The sequence below is a fragment of the Saccoglossus kowalevskii genome, chromosome 11 (assembly GCF_978046115.1).
Source record: "Saccoglossus kowalevskii chromosome 11, keSacKowa6.1, whole genome shotgun sequence".
Taxonomy (NCBI): domain Eukaryota; kingdom Metazoa; phylum Hemichordata; class Enteropneusta; family Harrimaniidae; genus Saccoglossus; species Saccoglossus kowalevskii.
In genome coordinates this window covers 21,917,508-21,938,666 of record NC_140651.1, presented here as the reverse complement: position 1 = coordinate 21,938,666, position 21,159 = coordinate 21,917,508, and the positions used below count along the sequence as shown (strand labels likewise).

At 34.2% G+C, this 21,159-nt stretch overlaps 2 protein-coding genes across 2 annotated transcripts in view; one reads left to right on the top strand and one right to left on the bottom strand.

Moving 5' to 3' along the window:
- Nucleotides 1–54: 54 nt before the first annotated feature.
- Nucleotides 55–14,577, top strand: LOC102808917 (putative arginine--tRNA ligase, mitochondrial). The gene is made up of 15 exons (XM_085505270.1): nt 55–298; nt 1,890–1,963; nt 2,388–2,499; nt 3,432–3,515; nt 4,190–4,284; nt 4,966–5,105; nt 6,514–6,675; nt 7,224–7,297; nt 7,817–7,923; nt 8,339–8,572; nt 9,631–9,755; nt 11,062–11,236; nt 12,556–12,726; nt 12,992–13,055; nt 14,191–14,577. The coding sequence occupies exons 1-15, from the start codon at nt 263–265 to the stop codon at nt 14,275–14,277; spliced, it is 1,740 nt and encodes a 579-aa protein (XP_085361396.1). The 5' UTR covers nt 55–262; the 3' UTR covers nt 14,278–14,577.
- A 1,181-nt stretch (nt 14,578–15,758) lies between these two features.
- LOC100377430 (glycoprotein endo-alpha-1,2-mannosidase-like) overlaps nt 15,759–21,159 on the bottom strand; it is a 30,726-nt gene continuing 25,325 nt past the window's right edge. The window contains exons 3-4 of the mRNA XM_002736971.3: nt 19,198–19,307; nt 15,759–18,176 (exon numbers count right to left, since the gene is read on the bottom strand). Coding sequence (XP_002737017.1) covers nt 17,460–18,176; nt 19,198–19,307 — 827 coding nt within the window. The 3' untranslated portion in view covers nt 15,759–17,459. The remainder of the gene's footprint in view (nt 18,177–19,197; nt 19,308–21,159) is intronic.

Here is a 21,159-nt window from a genome sequence, read left to right as displayed (position 1 = left end):
CAGAGGGCTTCCCCGCCAACGAGTGCGCATGACCAGCAGACAGTTCGAAGTTCCCGGTCGTTGCAGACAACACACGTGTATTCTCTGTGGGGAATTATAAGCAAAGACGAAATATACTGTGTGTTATCAAGTGAATTTGTTGTTACGAGGTGACATAGATGTGTTTTCGGTTGACGCATATATGATTTAAAAGTAATTAATGTGTGAAATTCAGACTTCATTTTGACTGTTCGCTTGACCTGAAATGTAAACATTATGTAGTATGGCTTCTATATTCAGACGAGCGATTGCCAAGCAGGTAAGTCATGTTAACGTTCACACTGACACTAACATGTAACTAAGTATATTTTACCTTGGACGTACATTTTTGTACATCTATGCTTTTACTGACTGTAGCTCTTGCGTACAGGCCATGACTGTGTTTCAGACGCGAAAACCACGGCTAACGGTCATGGAGACTTATAGTCCTGTGTACAGTCCTGTAGGTTGACCTCTTTCAGTCATTGGGACCGAATGATCAGTGGAAGGAGGCCAACCTACAGGACTGTACTCGGGGCTAGAAAACTTACACCCCATACAAATGTTGATTGAATAAAAAATAACTTAGGTTTGTCTTATAAAACCTTCATTTGTACCCATCATACAAGTATAGGAAACTGATGATGGGAAAGGAGTTTCTTTTGTAGATTTCTAGTCACCTCGACCCCTATCCTGTTCGACCCTGGACACCTCGACCTCAAGTTAGACACCTCGACCCCGTGCCCCCTAGTCACCTCGACCCCCGGAGTTATACACTGTGCGTCACTTCGACCCAAGAATTATACAACACTGTACGACAATACCGTACTTTCTCTGAGTGTGTCGGCCACCGATTTCATTTCACTGACTAGTTAATTTTCATTGCAAATTAACTTGATTTCCTTTTGTACCCCCCATCCCTAACCCTAACCCTACTCCTACCCTCCAGCACTCCCCATTTAATTGTACATGCCCTTCCTAAGGACATCTATAGTTATCTAGAGGGGGCATATACAAATAAATTGGGTAACTGGGAGTGAGTGTTAGTGTTAGAGTTAGGGAAGGGGGTTACAAAAGGAACTCTTGCCAACTGGATGAATTGATACTGTGGAATACTTTATTTTCACTGGAATTAATTTTCGCTGAAAGGGATTTTTGGGCGTTTTGTATGGAATTTATTTTCATTGATTTTTGATGAGTTTAATGTGAAATATAGGAAAAAAGGTATATTCGCTGGATTTTATTTTCACGGAATCTTCACTTCAGCGAAAATAGCGAAAATAAATTCCAAGTGAAAATAAAGTATTCTACAGTATCTGTTAAATTAGTAGTAAATCCATGCAAACATGTAAAAATACAATATAAAAATCCCAGTGAATATGCTCAAAATATCAAAACAGTGAAATTAAATACCAGTGAATAATAATGCTTTCATAGTAGTGTACTGAATTGTCTGACAGTCTGAGGAATAATGTGTAGATGTAATAGAAGATTTTTGGTGCAAACTTTAAAAATAAAAACAGTGTAAAAAGTATGTTATAACAACATAAAACTGGGCACAACTTTTTCAGCAGTGGTTGTTGTATTTCCAGAGTCATATGTCTAGTGTCAGCGGTTGATATATTAAAGCGGGAGGGTCGTCACTTGCGCACACTAAGGAATTGAGTCCCAAACGATGATAACAACACACGTTAAAAACGCCATGACATGCTATTGCCATCTGACGCATGCCCAGGCAACGACTCCTCCGCTTTAATGAGCAATTTTTAAATTTTTTAGAAGAATTGATATGCATTCCATAATGCCGAGTGAAAAATACATAACAATGGTAAAGATTTGGCACATGTTTTATTTATTCATCAATGATGCAGGTTGCCAAGGTAATTGGTGCAGCTGCAGACGACCTGGTTTCCATGGTGACTGTAACACCTGTAACAAAGAAAATGTAAGTCATGAACATACAACTGCATACTAATTACCAGCATTTTACGTAATGAAGTGTAGAATTCGCTTGTTTATTCACTATTCAAGCTGTTGAAATGGATAATGGTGACCACACTGTCATTCTGTGTCAGTTACTGTCAGAAGTCACACCAATGCTTTTTAAACAATTGAGAACCAAAATTTTACCTTTTTTTCACATGTGTGGATGCTCTAATAGAAGCCATATCTCTGTTGCAATATACCATTTTAATAGAAGCAGCAGTTATAAATTACAATTACAAATTGTACAGTACTAAACATAGCAGTATACATATTTTGGGAAAATTAACAGGTGGATATATTTCATAACATATTTACATATCAGATTATGTGATAGAGAAGTACATGTATAACATTAAAACACTTGGTTATTTCTTCAATTGCAGTAATCCAGATGCTCATTTTTCACTCCCAATAAGGAATCTTGTAAAGTATGGGTTTATTGCAGAGTCGAACGTGACAAGATTAGATGAGACTGCTTGTAAAATGGCAAACAAGGTGGTACAGCTATCCAACACTAATAATGAATACCATCATTATTCACTGACTGTAGTGCAATTAAAAATGATCCAGAAATACACATCATTTCATAAGATCTTGGATAAACTGCAAACCACTTACATGTACTGAAAATGTCACTGGGAGTTTCGTGTACAACACAGCAGAGTTGGCATGTCTTGTTTTTAAATAGCAGGATTTTGCTAAAATGTAGGGCTAATTAAGATAAAATGTAGTGTACAAAGTAGCCAGTAATTTTGATAACTGTTGTGATGACAACATACGCTGCACGTAGCCTGGAATCCATTCATTCTAAATGTACTGAAGATTGGCCTTGGCCTTGACTACAACTGGCTGTCCATATAGATTAACAGTTACACATCTGGAGTTATCATCACATGAAATTTCTGTTTATGAATATTCATTAACAAACTAAGTTGAATGCACATGTAGTGTCTGACACAAGCTAAATTCTTATATCACGTGTCTATGACATCAGTCTGTTACTGTTACCACATGCATGATTACTAACCACAGGTAAGCTGGCCCACCCACAAAAATTTGGACAAACTGTCTAGTAGATTTTTCATAGATTTTTCATAGTCTTGTGATCATAGATCTAATCTACACTACACAGTGACTTTTATGAAATTATACATATTAGAAACACCATACCGTCATTAAGACATCGAACCATGAATATTTCTTGACAATTAATAATTAGATTGAATATTGACAGTACCGGTAATTTCATTTGCAACTCGATCTGGTTTTAGCATAAATTCTAATTCAATACAAGCACCCAAGCTCACAATAATAATTGAGCTTTGTAGCACTTTGTCTTTCCTATCTGAGAGTAGTATAAAAGTTTTACTTTACTTATGTAACCATTGCAATATTTATTTCCAATACACTGTATTTATTCTGCTTAGATTGTATGTGATAACCCCATTATGAATGTAACTGCTGATAGATCAGTCCTTCAGTTCAAAGTCAACCACCCTCTGATGGTTAAGGTGAGTGCTGTTTTTTTTGTGTTCTTTAGAATTGAAATTTGACACAGAGACACAGAGAAATTATGTATGGATAAATCATGGTCACATGATATTTGTGACATATTCATCATGAGTGTTATCTATTACTTGTACCATGGTTGATACAAATTAGGGAAGTTACTGACTAATGAAACACTGTCAGTTAGTAAACTTGTCAATTCATTATGTATAATCATAGGTGTCTGTATTTTCATCTAAATACCATGCTGTATTGTGCTTTCTCTGATGATAAAATAGATTGTCATATTGGCTAATAATTCATTTTTTTTTCTTTGCCAATTCAAACTTTTTTATCATCCACTTCGCAAAAGGGGAAAAATAAAAAATCATGAATTTAGCAGAAAATTAGAAATTAACATGTTCTGCCGTAACATATATCTATGTGGTACCCGGTAATTATCATTTTCACTGAATAATTCCTTTGAAATTACTCAATGGTGACAAATGTGATGCAATTTATTGTAGCTAAATCAAAATGACATTCACCACTGGTGTCTGGTGAGGGGTTAGTGGATCAAAGCCCAGCCATATTAATAATAATAAGTAGAATAATTGATAATTTATAATGTATGTTGTTATTATCGATGTATTTAAAAAAAACTTGTCAACATGATTGTTCTGTGTTTTCACTGCAGGAAGTCCTAAAACAAGTCACTTCTGAACAAAGTCAGTTTGGATTACGAAGTGAGATGATGGCGTTCCCTAAGGAGAAAGTTATTGTTGAATATAGGTATGGACCAATAATTGTGTTGATTACAAGGGATGTTTTGTTTTCATTTTAGTCAATATTTGTTTGCCACAATTAAGTCAGTTTTAAGATATAATTAATAATATGAGATTATTACGAGGATACCGAAAAATATGCACAAAGACAGTACAGCAGGAGTATCGACCGATGCGCAGCAGAGGTTGATGCGATGGCATACTGACTGAGTACATACTTTGTGGTATCCTTGTTATAACCTTATTATTATACATATTTTCCTCCCAAGGATACATCATGGAAATGCCAAAATCCAAAAAGTTTAGAACAGAATCAGCGAACTTCTTTGTGTGGAGTCCGATCGAACCCTGGTGGCAGCCATGTTTGTTTTTATTACCAGAGAGCGCTTACGTGCGTAATCATTTTATATTTGGAATTCGCATTTCCTAATATGGTACGATGAAAATACCCTGTAAAATATACCGCAAAATAATAGAACGCTGTTACTTATGGCATTATGGTGACAGATGTAATAAATCAAATACTGGTAATTTGGATTGTTATCAATTTTAATATATTTGGAATAATTGATAATTTCAGATAGATCAGAAATTTGAATAATCAATATTGTAATAATTGAAATTAATTTGTGTGTATTACATCAGACTTTCAACAGAAATATCTCAAGACATGGGCTTTTTTTTGCAGTTCTCCTAACATTGCCAAGCCATTTCATGCTGGCCACCTGAGATCCACTGTAATTGGTCAGTTCATTGCTAATTTGCATACTTCATTAGGACATGATGTCATACGAATAAATTATCTTGGTGACTGGGGAGTCCAGTTTGGTGAGTTCATTGACACAATGTTATTGATTACTGTGAGAAAAAAATAACTTACTTGTTGAAATTCACAAGATTTGTAGATAAGATGCTTCATTTTCAAACATTTCAGTCAATTTCATAGAATAAAATTATCTATTATCTATGGATTTCAAGCTGAATACAATGAATAAAAAAAAAATGGCGCTGGCAAGCGATGTGTCACATGTTGTGTGTGACAAGCTTAAAGAAGTTCAATAGAGTTCATCAAAAGCATTGAGAATTTTCTCATTTTTGGTAAACCAGGAAATTATTTTATCATCTATAATAAAAAACAGGGGTCACCAACCTCATCATATGCTTATATTACGCAGTTAAAACACAGGATCTATGAAGAAAAAGTAAGACTTGAAAAATACATGTAAACAACATTTTCGAGAAATAATAATAATGGATCACCAACCTTTTAAAAGTGATATTCAACTTTTAATAGGTTGCGTCACGGTAATACTGCGATTGAACGTTTTCTCCTGTGAAGTTACTTCCACATCCACTTTAAAGAGTTTGTGATATAGAAAATGTAACCAAGTGTATTCAAGATATAAGTTTTACACTGTTTTCCTCAACAAATTGAGATTCATAGATTTATACTCAATACATATGATGAGAAAATAAATCCAAAAAAATAAAACATTTTGGGATATAAAATGAGGTTCCCCCAAATTGACATTATGTACACCCTCATTTGAGTCCATATTTGAATTAACTGAGAATGAACATCTTTACACTTGCACATCACAAAAGTGAAACTGTATCAAACATTTTTAACAAATATATTTTACACATGGGAATATATTTTACACATGAATGACGTCTGTGGTGCTGTAATTATGTCAACAGCAACTTTCAAATTAAGATTATTTCTGTAATTAAAATCTCCAAATAATGTGAAAAACAGGAATTATTTATATTTAAAGCGGGGGAGTTGTCACCTACACATGCGTCAGGTGGCCTTGGCGTGTCATTGTTTATAAACAAGCGTCTACCAATGATCCTTTGTGTTCTTAGCGTCTGTTGTTATCATCGCTTGGGACTCAGGTGACAGCCCTCCCGCTTTAATCAGCCGCTGACACAGTTTTTTCCCCCCCTTTCAACTATTCATGGTGACTTTCAACACGTGATTCATAAGAATTAATAAGTTGATTGAAAAAGTGGAAAAAAGTGTATTCTCTAGTTTTTAAAATAGTAAATAGATTCATCATAGTACTTTGAAGGTTTCAAAATACGAAGCTACCGTACCACTGCAAAATTTGTGAGATTTAAATGGGATTCACAAGACATGACACCATACTTGGCTGCAGTGTTTGTACGCATATTCATTGCCTAGCTGCTAATGACTGTGGTTTTGACAAAATATTTTTTCATTTATTCACAGGCTTATTGGGAGTAGGGTTCTTAAAATATGGGTCAGAAAGTCAGCTATCCCAGAATGCAATTCAGCATTTATTCGACATCTACGTGAGGGTTAACCAAGATGCCGACAAAGATGAGACAGTTTATGACTCAGCAAGACAGTTCTTTAAAAATATGGAAGAAGGTATCAAATAGATTCAAATTGTGTAATTAATTTTTTTTAAATAATAGAAAGTTGTTGATATATATGAGTATGACTCCAGCTTTTTGAGTTATTATGATCTCATTTTTAGTGTTTACTTTAGGTAAATATCCCTTTTTTGTGTGTGGCATTTTTGTTCTAGTATATCAGTCAGTTGTAGACAAATCCATCACATGTTTTGTTTTTGTAGCTATAATTATAATTTCATTTTAATCTTTAAATGTTCTTTCATATATCCCATTGTCATATACCAAGATTTTAAATGTATTTTTTTTCACTATAATATTTTCTTTTTATAATTTTAATTAGTAATGTATTGTTCATTTTTAATTACATAAATCTTGTGTTTTTTTTATTATGGTTTTTTACGATTACCAAAATTTCAAAAACTAGCAGTAAATAAATAATAAATTAAAATAAAATACACACTGTTTATGAAAAGATAATAATTAATTTAACCTAAAATGGTTAATTGATAACTTTGCTTAGATTACGTCATCAAAACGTGTCGCTTTTTTTTTACAATGCAGGAGATGAGAAATCTTTATCACTATGGCAACGATTCAGAGAACTGAGCATAGATGAATATAGCCGAATTTACCAAGTAAGCAACTTTATTATTTATATCAAAACAAAACAGCATGATGAAAGTCTGTCACCAAAATACTGGAAAATTGTTATTCTTTAGTCTTTCATTTTTTTTACCAAAAAATTTAATTTAAGGTTGTTGGTACTTTCATGGCTATCTCGAACTCCTCATAGTTTGATCTCAAAAAATGTTATAAAAATGCAGCTTTTAAAGTTGCTCTTTAACAGTTGCTCTCAGACAACTTTCCCTGAATTGTTTAAAATGATGATAAACATGTCATCAGTCATACAGCGATCTGAAATGTCGCTAACTAACCGTCTGAATAATTCTAAGAACCACTGTAAATGAAACGTCTTAGATGGGTGTACGTACCATGTTACCTTTATTAGTAGCACATGCTCTGATAGGTAAATGAAAGAGGCGTGTCTATAATAAAGACATATTTCAGAGATCCAATATACAATAAATTGTTATTATTTATTTATTTCTGTTTCAACACTTTAGAAATAATGTTTTTTAATATTTTTTGTACAGAGACTTGGTGTAGGTTTTGATGTTTATTCTGGAGAGTCAATGTTTGGGGACCCAGCACTACAAGTTATAGAGCAGGTCAAGAAGATGGGAATCCTTCAATTATCGAAGTAAGATTGATTTTATAATTTATTAACACTGAGACTGTTGTTACATGTATCTCAAAATTCAATTATTTTTGATATTCATGGAGAATCAGCTTGAGACGATGAAAATAAAATGAATTGTAAATTTTAATTTTGTATTTGGTGAATAGAATTAGTTTTTTCGACCCACTCAAGTAGAACATTAGAATTACAGCACAGCCAGAAAATACGCCTGCCTGACAAAACTAAAAACATACATTCTTATAATTGTGTGTCTTATATGTTTCGAAATAATGATAACTTTGTACTTATTAGAATTCCTGATGACTTTTATTGAGAATCAGACAAAATGTAGCTTTTTTCCTCATTAAAAACCTTTCAGTCCTATGTAATGATAATGCATTCTGGGTAATCAGGAACATGATTTTTCTGTCCGTAGGAGAGGTACCGGGGTCGTTGACCTGACAGCAGACAACTCAATGAAGTTTTACTCAACATTGATGAGGAGTGATGGAACTACTCTCTACATCACCAGGGATATTGCCGCTGCCATCCATCGCCATGACAACTACAAATTCAACAGGATGTATTATGTTGTTGACAAAAGCCAAAACCAACATTTCCGACAACTATTTGGGACGTTGAATAAAATGAAATATGAATGGGCTGACAGGTAGGAATAGTTATTCAGTTTATATCTTGTTCTAAAAATATAATTATTATTATTTTTTTTATTTTATTTCACATAAATAGTGAGCCAAGATTACATTTTATTGGTACTAAATAAAAAAACAAAACAAAGGACAACAAATCAGATATACTGCCTACAGAGATGTTTTTAAAACAAGGGAAGAGGGGTGCAGCGCAGCGCCCTCATGCCATGGCCATGCGCCCCCTCACCCTGAGGAGCAGATCCTCTGGCAACCATAAAATTGGTTAGTAATTTTGGCCCCAAGGAAGCCATAGAATGTTCCATTTCAACATATGGAATTATCAAAAACTGTGCAGTGCTCCCTCTTGCAGTTTTTTTTCTAGAAAATCTCCTGTGCCTATAATACCATCATGTTACAAATGAATTACTTGTTTCAACAAAATAATAACCTTTCATCTGTACATGTGTTGTTGGCTGATAACATATTGGTACATTTGTTAAAAAAAAGTATTTGTGCTCAGTATTACCTGGTTGAAAAAAAACAGCAGCTCATGCGTACTATAATGAACACCACCACACATACACATCACACATAGCACTTCATGGGGTCGTGCGCAGTGATGGTATGGAATTATGTCAGAAATCATGGTTTAGACAATAGACAAGTTGGTCAACAACACCAGTCTGATTTGTTCTGTCAACTATACTTAAAGCGAGAGGGTTGTCACCTGCGGACATGCGGGAAATGAGTCTCAAGCGACGATAATAACACATGCTAAAATGCAAAGGCTCATGGGTAGATGCTCGTTTGTAAACAATGACACGCTATGGTCATCTGACGCATGCGCAGGTGACGACCCTCTTTAACTAAACATATACAATTTGAAATTACATTGTAAAGAATTGTTCATTGATTTATGTATATATCGGTATATATATATATATATATATAAAATAAATATGAAATAATAAAATAAATAAAATAATAAATATAAAAACAATTTTGTTGCATTTCATGCAGTACATTTGTACATGAGGTCTGTGTCTGACTAATTACACATAACATGTATGTATTTCAGATGCCATCATGTTCAGTTTGGTAAAGTGATTGGAATGAGCACAAGAAAAGGAGATGTTATATTTCTACAAGATGTTTTAGATGAAGCCAAAACCAGGATGTTACATAATATGAAATACTCGCAAAGTGAGTTATCCTTTTTGATTTAATAGTCTCTAGTAATGATGTCCTCAAGTGTTCTTTTTTACTTCGTTTTTGTGTTTCAAGTTTACAAATTCTGCACTGCATCTTTGTGATCTTTCTTGGTTGGCTCTGGTGATGATGCCCTCAGGTGTTCGATTTGACTTTACATTGTTTTTGTTTTAAGCATCCAAATGATGCTTGTGTCATGACACTAACTTCACTAACAAAATAGCTTCTTTAGATCAAAATCCTGCAAAATGAATGTAAACAAACTACACAGATTTGTCAGCCTTTCTGTCAAGTTTTTCAGTAAAAAACATCCATTTTTTTGTGTCTGGAATCAAAAGTTGCCCTGCTCCACAGGTCACTGGTACTTGTCAATAAAAATGATACACTAACAGCTGGAGTTATTGAAGCCCAAAGCTAACAATACCATATGATTTTAAAGGCACTGATGGGCTTATAAGGTAATTGAGATCTGCACAGCACCTTTTTAAGCTCTGCTGATAATGCCCTCTGGTGTTCAGCTTCAATTTTTACTTTGTTTTGATTGAAAATTCTTCATTCTGTACTGGATTTCTGTTAACTTCCTTGTTGAGCTCTGGTGATGATGATCTCAAGCATTGAGTTTTTAATTATGTATTGTTTTTGTTATCGATGGAATGAGATCTACATTGCATTATTTTAAGCTCTGCTGATAACGCTCTCTGGTGTTCAGCTTCAATTTTTACTTTGTTTTTGTTTGAAAATGATATACTGCACTGAGCCTTCCTTTTCTCAAAACAAGAATTCAGCCCAGTTATTGAACTAGACTATTTGTTCATAAAAAAACTTTAATATTGAACTCAAAATTCTTAACATGTAATCACGGAAAAGCTCTTTTAATTTCCTATATTCAGCATGGAGCAAACATATTTTAAGATTTAGATTTTTGTTCTGCTTGTGTTTATTTATTCTATTCTGAAACTCCTGGTTACAAGTTAATCATGATTTTGACGAAATCACTTATAGATCCATTTTATCGTAAAATTTTATTGTATGCAATAAAACCACTGATTACGTTTGCATTTTAGTTAAACAAAATATTCAGAGAAGTTGGCAATATAATCTTTGCATCTCTATCAGAAATGGGACCCTTGCTTGTTCAAAAATGCGGGTCAGGGAAGCAGAATCCCTGTGAGAGACTTAGTTTGGCCCATAGAGTTATCCCTGCAATTTACACAAAAGTTCATGCTACTAGTAGAGCAAATACTGTACCAGTATTTTTATAATAACACAAACTAGCAGTCTTGTATTTGTTACATTACAGCTACTAAAGTTGACAATTTGGATGAGGTTGCTGAAGCACTGGGAATCAGTGCTATTATTATTCAGGATCTGAAGAATAATTTAAATTCTGATTATAAGTTTGATTGGGACAAAGTTTTACAGAGCCATGGTGACACTGGAGTCTATTTACAGTATTCACATGCCAGATTATGCAGGTAAGATATACTGATGCTAATGATCACATAATATAAGGATATTACAAAGATGATGCACTAGGATTACACAGCCAGAGCATTGACCAATGGTGTTAGAGCTTGAATGTGATTCATAGCTGAGATTGAATGTATTAACTGACACATAGTGGATGTCAATGTAATCCTTTGGTGTATAAAGCCCAGAACTTGGTGGTGAAAATTAAGGATGCAGATACCTTGTGCAATATCACAAATGCTGTAACCTATGGCGATATGATAACAGATATATACCAATAGTCAATTGTTATAATAATTAATAGATCTCATCTCATTTTTTACAAATCTTGTTTCATTTTGGTAATACACAGCTTATCTCCATACTGACCATGAAGTCACATGATGTTACTACAAAGAGATGAATTATCACAATTTCACAAGGTCGATATGATCCATGCCTAACTTTCACTGTTGTAACTCCCCTAATATTCACTGCTGTGACTCAACCCCTGCCTAACTTCCACTGCTGTGACTCAACCCCTGCCTAACTTCCACTGCTGTGACTCAACTCCTGCCTAACTTCCACTGCTGTGACTCAACTCCTGCCTAACTTCCACTGCTGTGACTCAACCCCTGTCGAACTTCCACTGTGTGACTCAACTCCTGCCTAACTCCCACTGTGTGACTCAACTCCTGCCTAACTCCCACTGTTGTTGCTCAACCCCTGCCTAATTTCCACTGCTGTGACTCAACCTCTGTCTAACTTCTACTGTTGTGACTCAACCCTGCCTAACTTCCACTGCTGTGACTCAACCCCTGCCTAACTTTCACTGCTGTGACTCAACCCCTGCCTAACTTTCACTGCTGTGACTCAACCCCTGCCTAACTTCCACTGCTGTGACTCAACTCCTGCCTAACTTCCACTGCTGTGACTCAACCCCTGCCTAACATTCACTGCTGTGACTCAACCCCTGCCTAACTTTCACTGCTGTGACTCAACCCTTGCCTAACTTTCACTGCTGTGACTCAACCCCTGCCTAATATTCACTGCTGTGACTCAACCCCTGCCTAACATTCACTGCTGTGACTCCTCTGCCTAACTTTCACTGCTGTGACTCCCCTGTCTAACTTTCTCGGCCAGAACATTTCACAAAATTCATCAAATTCATTCAAATCACTGTTTTGTTTGAAGCCAGAATGCTGCACTGGTTCGAAGATGACAACACAAAACGTTTATTTTAAATTGAAATGAGATTTCTGGCATGCTGGAACACTACTCAAAAATTATTTATACCTTTCACCGGTGTTAGTTTAATTTTCCTAATTTTGTTATTTATTTTTAGTATTGAGAAACTATGCAACATTTCACTTGATACAAACTGCAATACTACCTTGCTACAGGAGAAAGAAGCCACACAATTAGTGCAACAGATAGCAGCATATGAGGATGCTGTTTATAAAGCATATACAGAAATAGAACCGAAAAATATTGTCAAATATTTGTTTAGATTATGGTAAGAAATAAGAACTGCAATTACCATCTTTAAAGTGCGTCTATATAATAAATAATAGCGCCCTCATGCATTCTGTCAACATTTACTTTGTTTTTATTTGTTCAATTTCTGTTACATGTAAGCTTACTTCATTTCTGATTTTTGCCAACCACATTTCATGAAATATTGATCTACATATATAATGAGCTGTTACTTATTGCCCCCTCAATTGTACTATTAAAAGATGACTTTGTTTTCACATTAATTTTGTAACATTTCTGTTCAGTCATGTAGCGTCCACGGCTCATAACACACTGATGGTAAAAGGAAGTAATACTGACTTAGCTAAGGTGAGAACCAAACCTATTCAGATACAATTAAAGCGCGGTGGTCGCCGTGCAGCGTGGGTTTGAATTTCATGTAAATAAACAATGTATTTTGCACGCGTTGGGTACGTCGCTATGAGTCCCGTATCGAACAGGACGCAATGAGACGACTGCCACCCTTTAATGTATGCTAATATGTTACCATACTTGCAATATGCACATTCAAGAACAATTTCTTTTTAAATAAAGTGTTTTCAAAATTGTTTCCATAGAAACATCAAAAGCTTGAAAACTATAATTTTCTTTTCAACACTGACATCGTTCATGTTGCTGTCATTTTAAATAAATGAACCACACAATAATTTAAAACATAATTCAAAACTAAAGCCCCACAGTCAGCACACTGTGTACTTTGAATTGTATTTCTTGTGATAAATGTATTTTTACAGGAAATATGTTGCAGGCATGGGACCCACTTAAAGTCTTTGAACACCATCATTTTTCTTGCCAATAATTTGCCTATTTTTAGGTATGTTTTTGTAATTTTGACAATAATCCAAGTGGTTATAATTTTCTGCTGGCTTGATGAAAATTTAAAAAAAAAAAAAATGAAAAAAAAAATTAGATTTTGTGATGGTGAGAAAAGTCCACATTGGCACTCTAAAGGCACTCACATAATGCAGTGAAAGAACTGTCACAGTTTAATGCAGTATCCAATATAATATACATGTGAATAAAAAAAGACTTATTTCAACCAATTTATATTTTTGCTATCCACCCTCTGCATTAGACAGGCCCAGCTGTGACAATTTTATAATTTTTTTTTTTTTTTTAAATCGTGTATTCATTATTATCTATTCATGATATTCCATGATGTTTTAGAACCTGGAAGTGGAATAAAGTAGATTTTTTGGTTGACAGTTCATGCCACTCATTAGCATATTTATCAACTCAAAAACATGACGAAAACTATAGAGGGCGGAGACAGAATAGACCAGTCGAGGAAAGTTTGCATCAAGGAGAGATTCTACAAACTCTTTCTTTAAGAAATTATCATATACATGTATAATAATAAATTTGCCATGACTGGGCAAGTCTACCTGCACGAATGTATCATTTATTCTTTTATAACTTTGTTTCATGTTTTTAACTGCTCCAGGCAAGACTGTTGTTATTTAACTCAGCGAGATTGACACTATCCAATGGTATGAGACTGCTTGGAATTCTACCATTACAACAGATGTAGGGAGATATGATGTGATCAGGACAGTATGGTGGTGCGATCAGGACAGTGTGGTGGTGCGATCAGGACAGTGTGGTGATGTGATCAGAACAGTGTGGTGGTGCGATCAGAACAGTGTGGTGGTGCGATCAGGACAGTGTGGTGGTGCGATCAAGACAGTGTGGTAGTGCGATCAGGACAGTATGGTGGTGCGATCAGGACAGTGCTATAAGGAGTGAAGTGGATGAAAACTCTTGGGCCAGTTAATTATTCATCTAAAATTGAATATCTCCATTTTTTTAAATAAAATAATAAACAACATCATCACAGTGCGTAATTCCATATTTTATGAGTAGCATACAACTCCATGTGTTTTTGTGGCAGCATCCAGATCTATTTGAATGGAGCTAATTTCAGTGGGTGTTGGTTGTCGCAACAAACATGTGCAAGATACTATCTCTCTGTAGCAAACACGAATGAAGGTTGATCCAGCCACAATGTGCACTATATGTCTGCCCAGAGACCTTCAATGCGTTCCAGTCATTTGTACATGTTAATATTCCTGACAAACAAGTTTTGAGTTGCTTTTCATGGGACCAATAACTCACACATGCGACATGCAATGCCAACCACACTTTAAATCAACCACACTAGTATTTACCTGTTTTGTAGTGAAATCCTACTCAAGAAATGCTGACTGCGCATTCCCTACCAGCAAGTGAGGTTAACTATCAATTTTAGTCAAAAGTTTCTGCAATTAGTGTCTGCAAGCTTGCTAACTGTGCTTAAGTACTTGTTCAAAAACTGGATACTGGCTATAATGAAAAGGTTTAACCCAGCCAAGTACAAGTACACACTATACACACTATTTCAAAACTGACTAGTTTTCACTCACAAATTTGTAAATAAACATGTTACTGACCATATCAGTTGATTTTTTTATTTGAATAAAAAAAAACAGCAGAAAAAAGCTTTTCTTTTATTATGCAGAAACATTTACCTTGTTTAATTTTTTCTGAATAAAATTCAATTATTCAAGTTAAATGTTGTAAAAGCTTTTATTTCAGTTGAGTCCCTGGAGACAACTTCAGTTGAAGTGACATAGTACACATGTATTGTGAAGAAAATGTAGATCCTACATTAGTTATAACTGGAGTTACTAATTATAACAAATAATTTAAGCATCTTTAGCTCCACTTTCAAGAACATATTGAATTGCTGGATTAGAAATTAAAGAGTCAAACCTGGACTAAGTTGGTAACTTGTGTTTTTTGGTGAAAACATTTTTGCGAGTTGGGATAAAATCCCTACATTTTGTAGTAGTGAATATTTCATGGATGTCCTTCAGAAGGAATTATTGACTTTCACAAAGCAAACCAAAAACTGAACGTGAATCTATTTATTTTTTTCCCTTTAACAACACCTTTTTTAAGACATTCGCCAAATATGACTAGACATTTCACTTGTACTCAAATCGGATATACATGAATAAACAGACAAAATAGTTGAATATAAAATGTTTATTTTCATTGTGAACAATCAAGATTAAGCATTAAATAATAATTTATTTAATATCTGAATATCATTACCAAATTGTAAATAAAATAAAAAAAAATTAGCATGAATAAAGTACTTCCAATATAAATATAATACAAGGAATTTGATTTTACTCTCTAAATGTATTTTAGATGGTTCGTTAATATAGATCATATTACACTGAGGGTGATAAATTGCTAGTCACGCTTATTAGAAAAATTATGACATTCACAATATTTTTGTTTTTTTAAATGCACATCATAATTTGGTGTTCTTCAATAACATCTCAGATATTTGTATACACTAGGAAATGTTCATTTATGTTACTAAAATTGGCAACTAAACCATACAGTACCTTCAAAGAAATTTAAGCTTCTGATTTGTACTAAGAATTGGCATAACAATGACATTACAAAAGCAAAAAAAAAAATTTCAATGTTCTTGAGTACATTTAGAGAAAAAAATATTTCTTTATGTGGAATTCATAGAGCATGAGCATACCCTCAATTATTGTTGTAATTATTAAAGTGAAAGTTCACTAGCTCATTTCAAGTAAATTGGAAAACATTGCAAGTTTTATCTTTCCTGATTTACTTTATACTGAATCCCATTGTAAGTAAAAATGTTTTTATGAAATATGTACGAGTCATTATTAATATTGCATGGTCAGTTATACCATTTTAGACAGAGTAGAAGGTCAGGAGTTAATGAGGAGATAGAGTTCTTCCTCAGCTATTTAAAAAGTTGGCGAAGGGCGAGGTTCAAATCCAAAAACTTCAACCACACAAGTAGAGCCTCCAAGGCCTGAGTTAGTGAGTATTTGGGTAGAAATACCTTGCAAATACACATATTCAATGTCACATTGTATTGAATTATTATTGAGCAAATAACTGAACTTGCCAGAGGGTCAAAACACAGGAATCAAATTCAAGAAAACTGCCTTTACATGGAATGATTCAATGACAGCAAAACTACAAATATCTGTAGATATTACATTCACCTGATCCACAAAAAATACAGAAAAAAGTTGCTGCACCAAAATACCGGTGCGGACAATTATGGCACTCAAGGGGTTGAAGTAATTTTTTGTCACCTTTTTTGTTGTATCTGATTAGTATACGATATACAACAATTTTGCCCTATTGCACTTGGTAACTAGCAGTTGTGTAAATATCAATCATGATAAATCATCTCTTTTGTTTTTTTAAACAAAATATAAATACCAGTATATAACTTTCAAAAATACAAAACAAAATTCACACAAAAAGTTATGATATACAGCATCACATAGTGGGTAGTTACTGTAAGCAAATAATTCCCTCGCCAATATCATATTTGCGTATTAAAAGCACATGTCCAGTAGAATCACTCATACTCCAAATATTGCATTTATTGTAATATGTAATGAATTATTATAATATATGACTCATTTCACAATAAATGCATGTATATCAGTAATGTAAGTGTATGCGCTACTAAGTAGCAAATACGATACATGCATAAACAATGTTTCTAAAAGTTGTAAAATATGGTTCGAACAACTTTTAATGACATACCCCAAAATTATTTCACAATCAAAACATATTCTTGTTGGCGAATGATGCATGATATAGTCATATAGTACTGAATGTTTCACTGAATATACACTGAAAAAATCAAATTGGCTCCCTCTATAGTTTAAGTTTGTTATTCTCTTGTTTTTTTGCAAATTTGTCAACCCAGTCCCTTGTTGTCTGTAGATAGTAATCCGATTTCTGAGGTGCATAGTCCATGTATGTGTACTGTGGAGTCTTTTTTGGCACTGCCTTTTCTATCTGAGAACCTTCATGCCACTCATTGAACGATGTTATCGATATAATCTCGGTATCAGCTTCAAAAGCTTGCTGGAATCCATCGTTGTAATATTTACCGCCCATTCGCTGTCGTGTGTTTTGGGCATTCCATGGACGGATTCTCGTGTCCACGTACCCAGGCCCAACACTGGGAATAAACATCAATCCTGCATTCCCGGCAAATCTAGAAAGCTCTTTCCAGTTTTTATGAGCTGATCCATAAGTGAAACCATTCGTTGCAAAGTAGGTATAAAATCCATCAAATCCCGAACTGATGATTTCGTTTTTATGTTTCAGATCAACGAGAAGTGCAATAAATATCGCATCGTAACGTGTTCCCCTGATGCTGTGTTTGCCATCAGGTTTCAGAAGTCTTTTCCACTGTTGAGGTTTTGTGAGATACGAATCATAAACGTATATCAACGGTACCATTCTACCTTGTGTCTCGTAGGTGTAAAAAGCAGGATGTGCTGCGTAACTATCAATAATGTATTTCACATCTTCTTTTAAAGTGTGGTCATCTCGATCTTTGTACGGTTCACTATGTATGGCAATCTGTGAAGCAGACAGACTTGTTTATACCTGTATATGATTCATTGTTACGAGACAGTCAATCTGATTAAAATAAGATCCTAGTTTGGGCTTTTTTTTTCCTTCTTTTTTTTGTTAATATAATATCATCCATACTTTTGGGCTTTCGGGATTACCAAATAAATTGAAAAAAAAAATAATAAAATACATGAAAATACAAAAAAAAACAAATACATGATCAAGTCAACCAGCCTATCCTTTCTTATGCAAACATTATTTATTTTAATTTTTTGAGTGCCAAATTTTGTCTTAATTATATTGGAGTTAATTTGTTTACATCTTCTGTACTTTTCACTGAATTCAATATTAATTTGGAACCCCAAAAAAAACAAAATGTCACATTGCTTTAGTTTTTGATAAAAAAAAATTTCACAACATTTTATGTGAAAAAGTATGGATATTTGGTGACTAGTGTCTGAACTGTGACGCTCAAAGTGTTAAAATACTATAAAAGTATATTTATTATTGACTGGGTTTTATTACTGCCTGTTCTAAGAACATGTGTTAAAACACAGATCATATTGAAATTTGCCAAAAGAACAGAATATACGTACAATTAGTGAAATTTGACGGTTACCTGCCTGATATACAATTTAGAGAAATTTCAAATAAAATTTACTTGTTCACGTTTTCCGCATATGGTTGTGACAACTTGTAAACTTATAGTGGCTACAAAGCCAAATTCTTTAAATTCTGCTGGGAGAAAGGTTTCAATTGAATGAAAATGTGCAAATAAAATTAAGGAAGCCATTTTGAAGTAAAAATTTTGAATTGAAAATTTGTTAAAATACATGCAACTGATGTTAACATTTAAAAAAATTAATTTAGGTTTTCCAAGTTTCCTCAGAACTTTGAAACTGCCAGTCACAGTGAATTTCAAGAAAAGTAATTAAGCTGTGTCAACCATTGAGAATAAAATGTATGGAGAATAAACTTGGTCATTGTAGGTTATGTGCTGGTGAAAATTTGTCAAGTGTATACTCACTTTCAGTTGATACTTATAAGCTGCATCTAACAGTGGTATAATTAAGGAATCACTAGGAATACCCTCTGGATCTGATTGCTCCGGTGGATACCAAGACACAACAACCACACCTGGAAAAGTATACAAGATAACAGTCATCTGTATTATTTAAGGTAACATGAGGGGGGTACAGACCTTATCTGTATTATTTAAGGTAACATGAGGGGGGTACAGACCTTATCTGTATTATTTAAGGTAACATGAAGGGTACAGACCTTATCTGTATTATTTAAGGTAACATGAGGGGTACAGACCTTATCTGTATTATTTAAGGTAACATGAAGGGTACAGACCTTATCTGTATTATTTAAGGTAACATGAGGGGTACAGACCATATCTGTATTATTTAAGGTAACATGAGGGGTACAGACCTTATCTGTATTATTTAAGGTAACAAGAGGGGTGCAAACCTTATCTGTATTATTTAAGGTAACATGAGGGGTACAGACCTTATCTGTATTATTTAAGGTAACATGAGGGGGGTACAGACCTTATCTGTATTATTTAAGGTAACATGAGGGGAACAGACCTTATCTGTATTATTTAAGGTAACATGAGGGGTGCAGACCTTATCTGTATTATTTATGGTAACATGAGGGGGTACAGACCTTATCTGTATTATTTAAGGTAACATGAGGGGGGTACAGACCTTATCTGTATTATTTAAGGTAACATGAGGGGTACAGACCTTATCTGTATTATTTAAGGTAACATGAGGGGTACAGACCTTATCTGTATTATTTAAGGTAACATGAAGGGTACAGACCTTATCTGTATTATTTAAGGTAACATGAGGGGTACAGACCTTATCTGTATTATTTAAGGTAACATGAGGGGTACAGACCTTATCTGTATTATTTAAGGTAACATGAGGGGTACAGACCTTATCTGTATTATTTAAGGTAACATGAGGGGTACAGACCTTATCTGTATTATTTAAGGTAACATGAAGGGTACAGACCTTATCTGTATTATTTAAGGTAACATGAGGGGTACAGACCTTATCTGTATTATTTAAGGTAACATGAGGGGTACAGACCTTATCTGTATTATTTAAGGTAACATGAGGGGTACAGACCTTATCTGTATTATTTAAGGTAACATGAGGGGTGCAGACCTTATCTGTATTATTTATGGTAACATGAGGGGGTACAGACCTTATCTGTATTATTTAAGGTAACATGAGGGGGGTACAGACCTTATCTGTATTATTTAAGGTAACATGAGGGGTACAGACCTTATCTGTATTATTTAAGGTAACATGAGGGGTACAGACCTTATCTGTATTATTTAAGGTAACATGAGGGGTACAGACCTTATCTGTATTATTTAAGGTAACATGAGGGGTACAGACCTTATCTGTATTATTTAAGGTAACATGAGGGGTACAGACCTTATCATCTGTATTATTTAAGGTAACAAGAGGGGTGCAAACTTTATCATCTGTATTATTTAAGGTAACATGAGGGGTGCAGACCTTATCATCTGTATTATTTAAGGTAACATGAGGGGTACAGACCTTATCATCTGTATTATTTAAGGTAACATGAGGGATACAGAGCTTATCTGTATTATTTAAAGTAACATGAGGGGTACAGACCTTATCTGTAATATTTAAAGTAACATAAGGGGTACAGGCAGATATTTTCCGTAGTGCTCAGAAATCATTTTTTTGGAGTTTTGTAACTATGACATGACATTCTGAAATTGCATAATTGCAGAAAAAATGTACTAAACATTCAACTTTCAATAATAAATGCACATAGATTTAAATAAATTCACTTTTGTTCTGTTCTAAATAGGTGATTTTCTCGCACAATATGTAAAAAGATTTGGATCAAACACATCGCAAAAATCAGGTGATTTGATTTTGAACTTTAATTTCAAATATTTAAAGCACATTATTGAGCAAGTAAATACTTG

Excerpts from the sequence above, each read along its gene's own strand:
- LOC102808917 (XM_085505270.1), top strand. The coding sequence starts at position 263 with ATGGCTTCTATATTCAGACGAGCGATTGCCAAGCAG. Across the intron at positions 7,924-8,338 it reads GGAATCCTTCAATTATCGAA|GAGAGGTACCGGGGTCGTTG; the intron begins GTAAGATTGATT and ends TTCTGTCCGTAG. Across the intron at positions 13,056-14,190 it reads GTAATACTGACTTAGCTAAG|GCAAGACTGTTGTTATTTAA; the intron begins GTGAGAACCAAA and ends TAACTGCTCCAG.